This window comes from Adiantum capillus-veneris, chromosome 23, assembly GCF_014529385.1.
Source record: "Adiantum capillus-veneris isolate H3 chromosome 23, ASM1452938v2, whole genome shotgun sequence".
In the NCBI taxonomy this organism is placed as follows: Eukaryota; Viridiplantae; Streptophyta; class Polypodiopsida; order Polypodiales; family Pteridaceae; genus Adiantum; species Adiantum capillus-veneris.
Window position 1 is genome coordinate 55,426,922 of NC_140953.1, and position 12,528 is coordinate 55,439,449.

Genomic DNA, 12,528 nt, shown 5'->3' on the forward strand with positions numbered 1-12,528 from the left:
CCAAGAGGCATAACATAAATCTGAGGGATGCACAACAAAGACTCTAGGGGTCAATCTTGTCCAATCATACCGCTATTATCTTCAATCATACCGCTGTTATGGAATTTTTTTGCATAATATTTGGCACTCGACTATTACTTGAAGATTTGAATCACATCATCAAAACAAGTTTAGTATCTAACGTTTGATGTTCAAAATTTGAAGTGGAGGCCTAAACAATAAGTGCCTTAAAGACTATGCCAAATATTTCCTAAGCATCTTGGGAGGGTTTCCTTGCTCCTCTCCATCAATTTTTGGCCTTTTCACCATTCATATCATATCCCTCCTGAGCAATGTTTACAAGGTAGAAGGGATTGATTGTGTTGAGCCCTTTCAAACTCACAGTGGGGAAATTCCTTATGTTAGCACGATTGATAACCTTATAGTATCATGTTTTGTGGTGTGCTTTTTGGAGTTTTTTGTGGTATACTCCATGGTGATATGTGTTTCCATCTGCAACATAATTTTTTGACCAAAATGAAGCATATGAGTTGTTTGTTAAAATCTATTAATTACACAAAGAAATTTGGCTTACTTTTCCATGATGAAGAAAATGTACAGAACATCACAGTGTTGGCGCAATTAAAGAATGGACTTAAGAGGCACCTATCTCACAAGATTGAAATGACATTTAAGGAACAAAGTCAGAAATGCACATGCAAAACCTCACCACAGTTATGAAAGGTCCACTGACAAATGGAATGCCAAAGCGTGCTTTGTGAAAGACATGGGACTTGCAAGAGAACTCCTCAAAACCAAAAAAACAGTGTATGCTCCCTAGTGTCAATAATTAACCACAAGGCCAACCTGGATGGATGGGTCTATATACTGTGTTTAGGGAATGAAATTTCATAGTGAGCTGAAACTTCACGGGTAAGACCATGCAACCTGAAAGGTGATATAAATGGATGATTATGACATACCATCAAAATGTATCTTTTGGTGTATAACAAGCATCGACAAATAGGGAAAACTCAATCTCGTGCTTCAGAACTGTCTCTCCAATAATTGTGAAAACACAACTTTGGTCAGACAAATATAACATGGTTTTGTTCAGTGCATTCATAAGATTTAACCCATGAAGTACCCTTATGTAGCTCTACCATCTCATAAACATCATCGTTATTGCGCTCACAATCAGCCTTAAACAAAAAATCGCCATTACCATTTCCATATACATCAAGCTAATCATCATAAATTTACACAAAATTGACATAATGGTGGTGGAAATAGCACCGACATACTCAACCTCATTGCTCAAGTACTAGCTAAAACACTGGCACTAAAATCGACCTACAGAACTTTAGCAAGCCTACCATTTGGCAGACCAATGTAGGTTTTGGACCAGTACCTCCAGGTTGCCACAGATTACCACAAACTTGATTTCTGCAAAAACGATACAAGCTACGACACACCACAAATTGAAGTTCAGGAGATCTGCTGTAAGCTGACCAAGAAGCCACAGGAAGGCAATTGGCTCAAGCATTGCTATTTAACCTCTCCGTGAAATAATGCCTCTGCAAAATGCGATCCCAATGCCCTACCATTAAAAGAGGAGAGGCTCCACATCAGTTTTGGCATGCTAAGACAAGCCTTAAGGCATACAATTTTGTCTTAGAAAGGTAGCAAGGGATACAATTTATGTATGCCTTCTTTTATAAATTGGATCCCTTCATTTAAGGCCTCATTTGACTCTTATATTTTCTTTGTTTTAGAATGCCAATGGGAGCCTTCACCTTCCTTGGGAGTTTCAAGATAGAGACTCTAAAGACTGCTACACCGTTGTCTTTTCAACACAACTTTCTGACGTTATAATATGCCAGCCTCCAAAAAAAACTCACCTGCAACATGACACAGGTAAAGTACCGACTCACTTTACCTACTCGATTGCACATCCGAACTCGTCAACTTGGAAAATGGCTGATGATGCATGAGCTGCTCTAGAATTTCTAGTTGTTCTAGTGTTGTTAGTCCTTGGGTCTGCCGACGCCAACATCTAGCCACAGGCCTCCACAAGGGCATACAACTTTTTGAGAGAAGCGGTTCTGCTTGCTCCCTATAGATTCTACAAAATTAGCATTCACAGAACAAAGTACATGGATCAAGTAGCAGCTTTTGCAGAGTTAAACTTTGAAAAGATTTGACGAGGAGAATGTTAATACAACACAGGCAGATATAGCAGAGACAGGCAAAGAAAACGAAAGAAAAAATTAGCAATACTCATCCAAACACAAGCACGGAAAATACAAAATGTATCACTTACAAAAGAACCGTGCTGGTTCTAAGAAACATATTCCATCGCCATAGTCGAACACCGTCACATGCTCAATGGTCAAGGATTACCTCCTGTCTATCACGAGAGTGCTTTGCTAGCAACGATTCACTTGACGCACACTCATAGTGTCACCATTCAACACCGGAGGATGATAAGCAATAAAGTTTTCTTTTGGACCACGTTTCCAGTCTCACTTAATTGACTAATGCAAACATTCTACTATGACAGAGGCCTGCACATTTTCCACCTACATTTTTTAATGAAACAAAATTCACGACTTGCACATAGAAAAAGCCTGCTGGACAGGGATAGTCCGATGAAAACCTACAGAAGAAGCAACTTTGAACTGGGGAAGGGAGACATCCGAAGCATTATCACATGTAAGCATCAGGAGAAATTAAGTATCTAAGAACAGGGAAGCAGGAGACAATGAAAAGCATCTAAAGAACACATGCCCTCAAAATGGCCACATGCAACCACCATCGTGGGGACAAGGGCCTGCCAGCACACACTTATTCGTTACCATGCATCAAGCTCCACTAAATTTGAGAGAATTTTGAGCCAGATAATCCTGGGGCCGTATGGACAGGAAAATTGTCCTGTACATCGGTGCCCAAAGAAACTTGTGAGGGCCTTCCAGTACGGCTCCTCTCTACAACTTTTTTCACCACCCAAGACCCAGTTATTACACGCTTTCTCTCTTCCTTTGATTTAGTTATAGACAGCATTTTAGACTTGATGTGTGATTTGACCCGGGTGCGAAGCCTGTCAAGGTGATGATCACATAATAAATATCCTACTTTCGCCCGAAGAGGGCAATGCCAACCTTTTCCGTCGGACCTGTTGCAAGGATTCCCAAGGCCAGTTACATCCTGCTTCACAGACTTAAGCCTCTTCTTATTGGCAAGGTAGGCGATCTCTTCCTGCGTTTCATGTGTTGAGGTGTTCAAAAAATAAGATTCGAGAGAAGGTTTTCTGCGGGTGGTACCAGTTCTGGCTCGACGAATAGCAGCACATGCAGCCCAATATTGAGACATTCCGTGCTGTTTCGATGGTTTGCCGTTGTCGACACAATTGAATCCGTTCTCGCTATCCTTTTGTTCACCATTCTGTCTATCCTGCTTGGAGTCAACTTTCGGATCTTCGTCTCCTACTAGTGCACTGCACAAAATATATTTGGACTCTTCGAGGGGCATGAAGTAAGGTGAGTTGGATACGATTTTCAAAACCTCTACCCTAGGTACAACACCACCTTCGTGCAGACCAGGGAGTCCTTGTTCCAAAATTCTTGAAACAGCCTCTCTAGGAGTAAGGCCGGATTTCCCCGCCTGCATAAAAACTTGGTAGATAGAATAGACAAGCCCCTCTTTAGGCTGATTGGCTGGATGGTCAGGAGCAAAACCCCTTGACTTCTTTACAGGTTCAGGATCAGTATATGCAGACTCAGAAATAGCGTTGGAGGGTTCTGTTGAATAAAAAAGAAAATGTTAGATAAATAAATGGGCGCCGACACAAACCCAGTTATATATTGCTTCACAGCAGCACAAATTGTATAAATAAATAATAATAAAATTTCTGATCGACCGGCTAATATGTACCATTTTAGTCCTTGACCATTAAATATAACACCTTGCACAAAGTTGGAAAATCCTTACTCTTGATTGTCTCAAAGAAGAGTGCAAATTCAAAAGCAGAAAGTTTTGTGTCTTACTCTTTTAGTGCTTGAAAGGAGAGCACACATTCAAGAGCAAAATGGTTCACCATGGTGAAGAAAAGCCTTCCAAGAGTACGTTTCTGTCATGATTTTGAGCTCAAGGTAGTTGGACAGCACCGGGTGTTGCGGAGTAACACATTGCGATAATCAAAAACTTTAAGCAATCCCACCCGGTTGGCAACACCGACATCTGTGTAAAATAGTTCTAGCTCCCCACTCTCATCGTTTTTTTTTTCAAGAGTCCTTGCTTGTGAATTCTGAATCCACTGCCCAACTCATATAAGAGAAGGCCAATTTCAATCTCCATAAAAGCATGGCTGAGAGACTACCAGCTTCCACAATAGATGAACAGTTTATGCCACGTCGCAAGGAATTACCCTGGAATGTGGCCTGCTTACATCCAAAGAAAGCAGATGAGAGGCCCCTGATTGGCTCACCAACTTATGCTTTAAGTGCTATAAATGCTGACGCCAAAATCATGTTAAGAATTTGGGTTCCATTGTAACAAAAGAAATGAGCTTTACAAAGGGCACAATCACCCGATTACAGCCTAAAATCACTGGCATACAGCCCTCAAGGCCCAACAAAAAGATCTCTCCTCGGCGTCTCTCGCTGTCCTCATGACTCATGCTCACACTTAATAATGCATTGTGTTAACAGGAAATTATAGGAACCATGGATCTTGATTGCCAAAGAGCATATCAGCAGGATTCCCTTTAGACTTCCAAGGTTATCAGAAGTTTTGACTGGGCTTATGATAATGCAGGGTCTGGAAAAATAGTTATACTTGAAGGAACATTTATAACAATATACATGACTTTTATGCTTAATAGCTAAACCATGCTTTGAAAAGTTTTGATGTCATTCAAATACTACTTTTAACAGAATAACTAGTCTTTAGCAAGCTCTCAAGGTTCTGATCTCTTTATATACCTTGCAGCATTTGGTATTAGAGGCACGATCAAAGACCTGATAATAAGAGCAGTAGCTTCTCATGCGTTGCAAGAGTGATAAGTTGGAACTTTTTAATGGCTACGTAAACGTAAAATTCTAGCTATCTGTCAACATTGATTTGTGGCATTTTGGGGGCACAAAATTATGGCTGTGTTCCGAGGAAACAAAGAGCTTTGTACTATGCCACACTAAATGACAAACTGACAAGCCCGGGAATACGATGACTTGAAAACAAAGAGCCTGCCTTTTTACTTTCATATTTTTTGTGCTACTAAAGCTAAATTTGCATACCTGTGGCTAAAGTAGTTTTTCTCCGTTTTCTTGAAGACCTGAAATATGTGAAAAATTTACATTCTATCAGACCCCCAACAGAAACAACCGGATTATAACTGATACAGGTTCAGATGGTTCGGAGTACCTTATGTGAGTGTGGGGAGCAATATTCCAAATTCGAGCAACATGATCAGCATTGGGTACTTGTTCATGATTAACATCAACTTTTTGAGTCTGTAAAGAGTCACAAAGGGGAAAAAAATGAGCACAAGGAACAAACATCACAGGAAAAACAATTCGAGCAATATTCCAAATTCGAGCAACATATCAGCATTGGGTACTTGTTCATGATTAACATCAACTTTTTGAGTCTGTAAAGAGTCACAAAGGGAAAAAAAATGAGCACAAGGAACAAACATCACAGGAAAAACAATTCGACTTTACATAGACTATCACATGGTAAATTGTTCCTGTTTCATCAAAACTTCTGCATCCAACCTTCTGCCAATTTCCTATCTTTACCCTCGCCCCTACCATAGGACCACATTTTGTTACTTTGTACTTCAGTCCTTTCCCGATAGATAGAAGACTGTTAACATATATGTGGTAGATGTGTGTGAACACACTTAGGACCACCGGGCCACTTTTTTCCCTCACTAAGGGGTTTTTTCCCCTATGCATTATATATTATATATACACCCATCACTCTAGGGCTAATTTATCTTTCCATTTGCATCCTTGCAACCCTAATTCCAACAATCGTTATCAGAGCAGGTCACGTCGTCCTAGCATTGTCACCAGCACCTCAGATTTCTATGATTTTTGATGAGCGTCAGCAGGTCGACCAATACTTCGGGTAAGCTCATAGAGCTTGGTGCCCTCATATTTTTCATTCAGGTTCATTTCGACCTCCGTTTCTGTAAGAGCCCCGTACAACTAAGAGTGCTTAATGCTTAAAGAACTTGACAAAATATTAATCACAACGGACACACACCCTCCCCCCTCCCGCAAAGGAAATAGATTTCTACTCAACCCAAGTACCTCAGGATTGAGCTCAGTTACAATCAACCCGAGAGTGAGTTTAAGTAGACTCACACTCGTAGATCATGCAAGATGCCATGTGCACATGCATAAAAGTAAACATAAGTAGACTCTCAAACATATGTACAAAGATAAAATTTAGCTATTGCATATGCTAGTGAAGAGATCTAGTGTCTGGCTTATAGGAGAGCAAAATTGAAGGGAAGCAACAGAATTTTCAGATTTATAGGTATGCTGCCCTGAAAAACAGCAAGCTAGAGAGAGAGAGATAGGGCTTCTTGAGGATGAAAGAATAGTAAGCGTAGAGAGAGATAGTGATGGTAATGAAGGGGGTTTCTTGGGCTGATAGTAGAGGAAATTCAGCAACTAGATGGCGAAATGAGAGGGAAAGAGGCTTTATTTATAGAGACGTTGTTTCAAGAGAAAAAGGGAAAAGTTGAAGAGGATTGTGACAAGTGTTTAGTAAAAGATAAAGTTGGCATGACAAGTGTCCACACACTTGTCTCTTCCTTTAAAAGCTTTTTGACAAGTATCCACACACTTGTCTCTTCCTTTGAAAGCTTTTTGACAAGTGTCTCATTTTTTGGAAAGTTTGTGACAAGTGTCCCACCACATGTCCTCCTTTTGGAACCTTCCTTCTAGAATCCATCTTGCAACTCCTTAAAACACACATTAATATGGGTATCAATTGAAAGCTCTTTCTGAGTACAATACGGTTTTTGCTTCAAAACATGGATTTAACATCTCTATGAGGAGATAAAGCATTCATTGCATTCGGCCTACATATGCATAATGAGCAATCTTCATGATCATGCCATCTTGTTAATTGTAACTGTCTTTTCAGGCGGATCTAGCCCACACTCCAAGGCATCAACCCTTTCTATCTGCAAGTATGATCCCGATATGCATAAGTTACAAGTCACAAGCGCCCTATTGGGTTATTTAGGTGGGAGTGTGCACTATCTATGTTCTAACCCACTGTCGGGGTCCACCTTAACCTGTGACTACTCATCGGTGATCATACTACGGTGCACTGTTCTAGCTATCTTGTTTTACAAAAGGAAAACGCACTCGTAAAATTTAAGATTAATAGAAAAAGGATACGAGTTCTTTTCTATTGAGGTGTGACAGTTTCTACCACATGCAATACTACGCAAGCAATTTCATCGTTTTGTGCAAAATTTCTATCAGTGCAATTTTCTACAGAATAGGTCCCTTACATTCCTCTTTGGGTTGTGCTATAGAGCACATGTTAGTCCTACTTCATTTTTCCTCTTTCGCGGTAGTTTTCACATCACTCACCCTCGCTCACACAACACAGATATACCTTCATAACCATTATCTACTTGAATTTTTTTTAGAAAAGGCATACGCAATATAAGTTGAAGCAGCTTAGCTAAAACTTGAAACAAGAACTCAGCTTTAAACTAAAAAGAATAAGACATCTCAAAGACTTAATACTAGAAATCAGACTCCACACAACTTCAAAAGGAAGAAATTTTTAAGACCTAATGTAAGATAATTAGTAGCAATGAATACTACTATAAACCTACGAAGAAGAGGCTGAAAATAATCAAAGAAGTACAAAGATCCAAACTTGACGACATGTGACCTCAACGTCGCTGCTTGTCCGAATAGGAAGAATAAAATTATCACCTTTATCATGCATAGCTTGGACAACAGATATGAAATCCCTACTAAGGTCATCAGTGCCCAAGAGTAGGTGCAAGTTTGTATACAAGTCATTCGTGCTTTGAACATACTCTATAAAACCCAACGATCTGAGTTTCTATCACCCTCCGCAGGTGATGGGCATACTCAGCCATGATAAAGGCTAGCATTTGTCAAGCTAGAGCAAAAATACTAGAAACGCTAGAGATCAAAACATCCAAATAGTGTGTTACTAAGTCAAAACAATAAGTGGGCTTTTAAGCTCCCCACTTATATTGAATTTACTACTGATTATTTTGAGCATTCCAAAGGAAGAAACATTGAAAATAAACTTACTACGATGCAAAAATGAACGAACGGTTTTCATGATTCTTTTGAATGCGTATCCTTTCTCAACGAGCAAGGAAATAAGATGGCACGACTGAACAACAAAAGCAGATTTACTAGAACAAAGACGAGAAAATCTAAATAGTTCGAGAGCAAATGACACAGTACTTAGCTGAAAGAGAAATGTTTGAAGAAATGTGAGATATACGGATGATATTTCGATTGGCATATTCTAGTTCAAGGCGTTTATCATGGATATCTACTTCCAATCTCAAGGGAGTCTAAAAAATCTTAAGGTCTAAAAAGGCACAACAATCACTATTTGTAGTACAAATAAGTTCACAAAACTCCTTAGGATAAAGTACTCCACCTACAGAACTCGAATTCAAGTACATAAAATCTTGAAAAGGAGGAACGCCAAGAACAAAAAGATCATCTACAAAGCGTCTTACATTGCATAACTTGTGCAAAAATATTGGGCAAGCGTAAACCAGACAAAACGCTCCATAAAATCAAAATCATAAGTAAAACATAGAAATTAGCAAGAAAAACTGCACAATTGGTGCCCATAGGGATACCAATTGTTTGCTTGAAAAGGGAGTCACCGACAGTTGTATATAAATTATCCACAAGAATATATACCCAGATGAATCCAAGATAAGCCCAGATTCACCCTTAAAGGAAAGTGCAAGGTATAGACACATGGTAGTCACCCACAAGACAATATAACCATCAGCTCCATCATGCATAGTATTGATTAAATACCACGACATCCCCACTAACATTGTCAGTGCCCAATAGTGGGTGTAGAACTAGGTACTAATATATGCTCCCTAATACAACACACACCACACACGCACACACACATGAGCATCCATCAACACAAAGTTCAACGTATTGAGTTTCTGTCATGACTCCGGAGACCAAGGGCAGACTCGGCCATAATGAAACCTAGCGCTAAAAGAAATATTAAATCGAAGAAATTAGAACAAAAATGAGGCAGTTGATAGGGCATACGCACCACAAAAGATAGAAAGAATTAGCACAATATCAACTGGTCGTAACTCGGACGAAAACTTCACAATGTGAAGTCTACATGTCCGCTATACAACTAAAAAATATACCCAGATGAATCCACGATAAGCCCAGATTCACCCTTAAAGGAAAGTGCAAGGTATAGACCCATGGTAATCACCCACAAAGAAATCTAGCCAAGATATGATGTCAATGTCATCTACAATCCTGGTGAATCTCTTTCTTCCTTTGTCTATGTCTACACTTTTACTTTTTAACCATCAGAATTCAAAATCAAGGTTGACTTTTCTACTAGCAATGCCTTATACCTATCCTTCTCAAGCTAGCATGCGAGAACTTTTGAAATAAGAGACTTGACTCTGAATTTAAGGTCCTCCAAATTTAGCTTTGTATATAGCGTTGTGAAGTCAAAAGTTTGGAAATATAAAGGAGAAGATTTCTCCTTAATGTTTCTCGAAGAGTTCAAAAACTTTATGACCAGAATCACACCTATTGAATCATCTAAAATTCAACTTGAATGGGTAGGTATGTCTACTTCCTTTAGCAAATTTTTCCACTGTTTAATTACCCTAGGTAAAATGGCTTTGAAACAATAACTAAGCCATTTGGAAACCTCGGTCAAAGACGGGTTCCAAGAAGCAGCTATAAATCTAGGTTTTATAGGATTTTTGTGGAGCTTCCAAATGGTATATAAAAAAGGTAATTTAGGCTCACGCTTGAAACTAAAAGACTTATAGAAGTCTTGATGTTTCAAGATAACCTCTTGTATCGAAAGATCACAACCATTGTAAGCTTGAGAGATGTTTTATAGATGTTTGCTACTGTCACGGGGACGGGCACCACGTGCCAACAAAAAAGAAGTGATTGAACAACTTTAAGCACTTCAAATAACAATCGAACTGAAAGAGATGCACGACGCATGAGATAGAGAGTGGCGGAGTTCCGCCCCGAGAGAGCACTAGCCCCAAACCTTGGCGCCCCTTTCAACATTTCTTTATGTTGCTTGAACTTGGTACAACACCGGTAGACCATCCTCTGCACCTTCACATAGAAGCCTACCAGAGAATGAGCCCTTGGCTCTCTATGAAAAGCAGTTACACGAAAAGCTTCAAACTCAAAAGCATATGGTCCCAAAATCACTAGCGCCAAAAGCTGTCAGCGCGTTCATATACTAATCTGATTGCGAGCTCGCTACTGCCTATGCACACCCCCTCCCCGCCATCGCTACCTCTCTCCCTTTTAGCTCGCTTTGTCCCAGCCCCCACCAACGCGCTGCCCCCTGCCCCTTGCGCCCGCACACCCTCGTTGCCCCAACAGCCCCCTCCTCCACATCTCCTTGCTCACGCTCGCTGCCCCAGCCCGCCTCCTCCACATCTCCCTACCCCTGCGCCCGCGCGCCCTTGCTGCCCCAGCCCGCAACACCCTCTTCTTTACACCAATAGACACAGAATGGCGTCCTCAACTCCACCTCAGAGGAACTTCACAAAAGCCCCCTTGCCCGAAACCGTCGAGCCGACCCTGCGACTTGCTCTTTTGCCATAAGAGCAAGAGAGCTTGATAGCCTAGGTGGAGCGCTTGCAAGCCACTTTGGTTATCTGCAAGATCATTGGTACTCGACCCAGCCGAGGCAAGGTTCGGGATTTACTTCAGGCCCGACTTCTCTCCGATGTGGGCAAGATCACCGATGTCCAGATCCTCGGGAGAGGGTATAACCAGATAGAGTTCGAGTCTCCAAAGATCACGGCCAAGGTAATATCGATGAGCCCACTTGGCATCCGAGCAGCTCGAGCTTACTTCAGACGATGGCATCATGGTTTCGACCCTCCTACTGATGTGCTCGAGGAGGAGGCCAATTTGCCTATTTCGGTCCGCTTCCCAGGCCAGAGGAGAGAGTATCTCCCTTTACTTTTCCCAAGATTGGTTCCATGTTCGGGACGGTTCTGGAGTCACCACGCACTGTAGCTTCTATTGTGGCCAAGGCCGCAGCTTTGCCTATTGTGCGGTTTCTTGTTCGCGACACTCCCTCACGAAGGTGATACTCTTGCCTTGGGTGAGTGGAGGTTGGATCAGACAGAGTGTGGAGTATTCGGTTCTCCCGAACCCGTGTTTCATTTGCAGACAGATGGGCCACTTAGCGAAGGCCTATCGACAACAGGTGCCTGACTGCCGCCGACAGGGACTGGCTCGCCAAACTGCTCCCCTTGGTGGCCGACCTCCTGTAGCTCAACAACATTGTGTTCCGACAGGGAACCGTTTTGACCCCCTTCAACAGGACCCCCCTGGGGAGGCTCCCCCCCCCCCCCCAAACCACTGCCTCCCCCTCCTCCACCCTCACCACCACCCCCACCTCCCGCTCCTCTCTCCCAGGTGGGGCCCTAAGCCTCATCTCCCAACCCATCCCACACTCCTCCTCAGATGCATGGGACTGGGCACACATCTGCAATGAGACGATCTCTTGGTGGTGCTTTCGCTACGAGTCGCATGGCTCGCGAGGGACAGCCCCATCTGAGGCCGCCACTTATGGTCAGACCTCTCCTTTTGCAACAGTCTCTTGGGGGTTGACCACCTTTGACGTTCACAGACGATGGGACTTCTTCAATTATAGCTTCACACGCTTCTTAGGCGATTCTTCTCCCAATCTGGAGGATGCTTGCTTTTGAGTCCACTTCCTCTTTCTAGCAGCCCGAGACATTGAGGCTTTGGATACAGTGGTAGGCATCTCCTTTCCGTTGTGTGACAGGGATCCTACAGTGGACCTTGCACACAGTTCTTGACTGGCTCTAGGTTTATGCCACTGAGTTCTCACACCACACAGGGGACCTAGGGGCGACAGGTCTGGTACAGACACTTTGGCCTTTAGCCAAGTTTAGCGTGACGCCGCCGGATGCAACAGGTTGCAAGCACATTGTGGTGCATTTGTTTGCTGACACTCAGAGCCCCCCTTGCTATGTATTTGTACATGAGGATTCTTGGACAGAGGATGTAGCCCTACGAGTTGCACGCTCGATCTGGACCAAGATAGGACAGTCACTTCAAACGCGCTTGTCTAGAGGTCGTTCGGATGAGGATTACTCCCCATCCAAACCGGCCTCAAAGATAGCGAGGTTGGCTGATGTGGCAACATCTGATTTTTCTCACTGACTCCATGAGGGGAATGTGCAAGGCTTAGGAGGGCCCCAATTTCAACATAAGAGGGGTC

At 42.2% G+C, this 12,528-nt stretch overlaps 1 protein-coding gene across 1 annotated transcript in view; it reads right to left on the reverse strand.

The window, feature by feature from the left end:
* Window positions 1–2,849: 2,849 nt before the first annotated feature.
* LOC147427807 (uncharacterized) overlaps window positions 2,850–12,528 on the reverse strand; it is a 38,995-nt gene continuing 29,316 nt past the window's right edge. The window contains exons 2-4 of the mRNA XM_086496469.1: window positions 5,401–5,489; window positions 5,274–5,311; window positions 2,850–3,779 (exon numbers count right to left, since the gene is read on the reverse strand). Coding sequence (XP_086352595.1) covers window positions 2,854–3,779; window positions 5,274–5,311; window positions 5,401–5,489 — 1,053 coding nt within the window. The 3' untranslated portion in view covers window positions 2,850–2,853. The remainder of the gene's footprint in view (window positions 3,780–5,273; window positions 5,312–5,400; window positions 5,490–12,528) is intronic.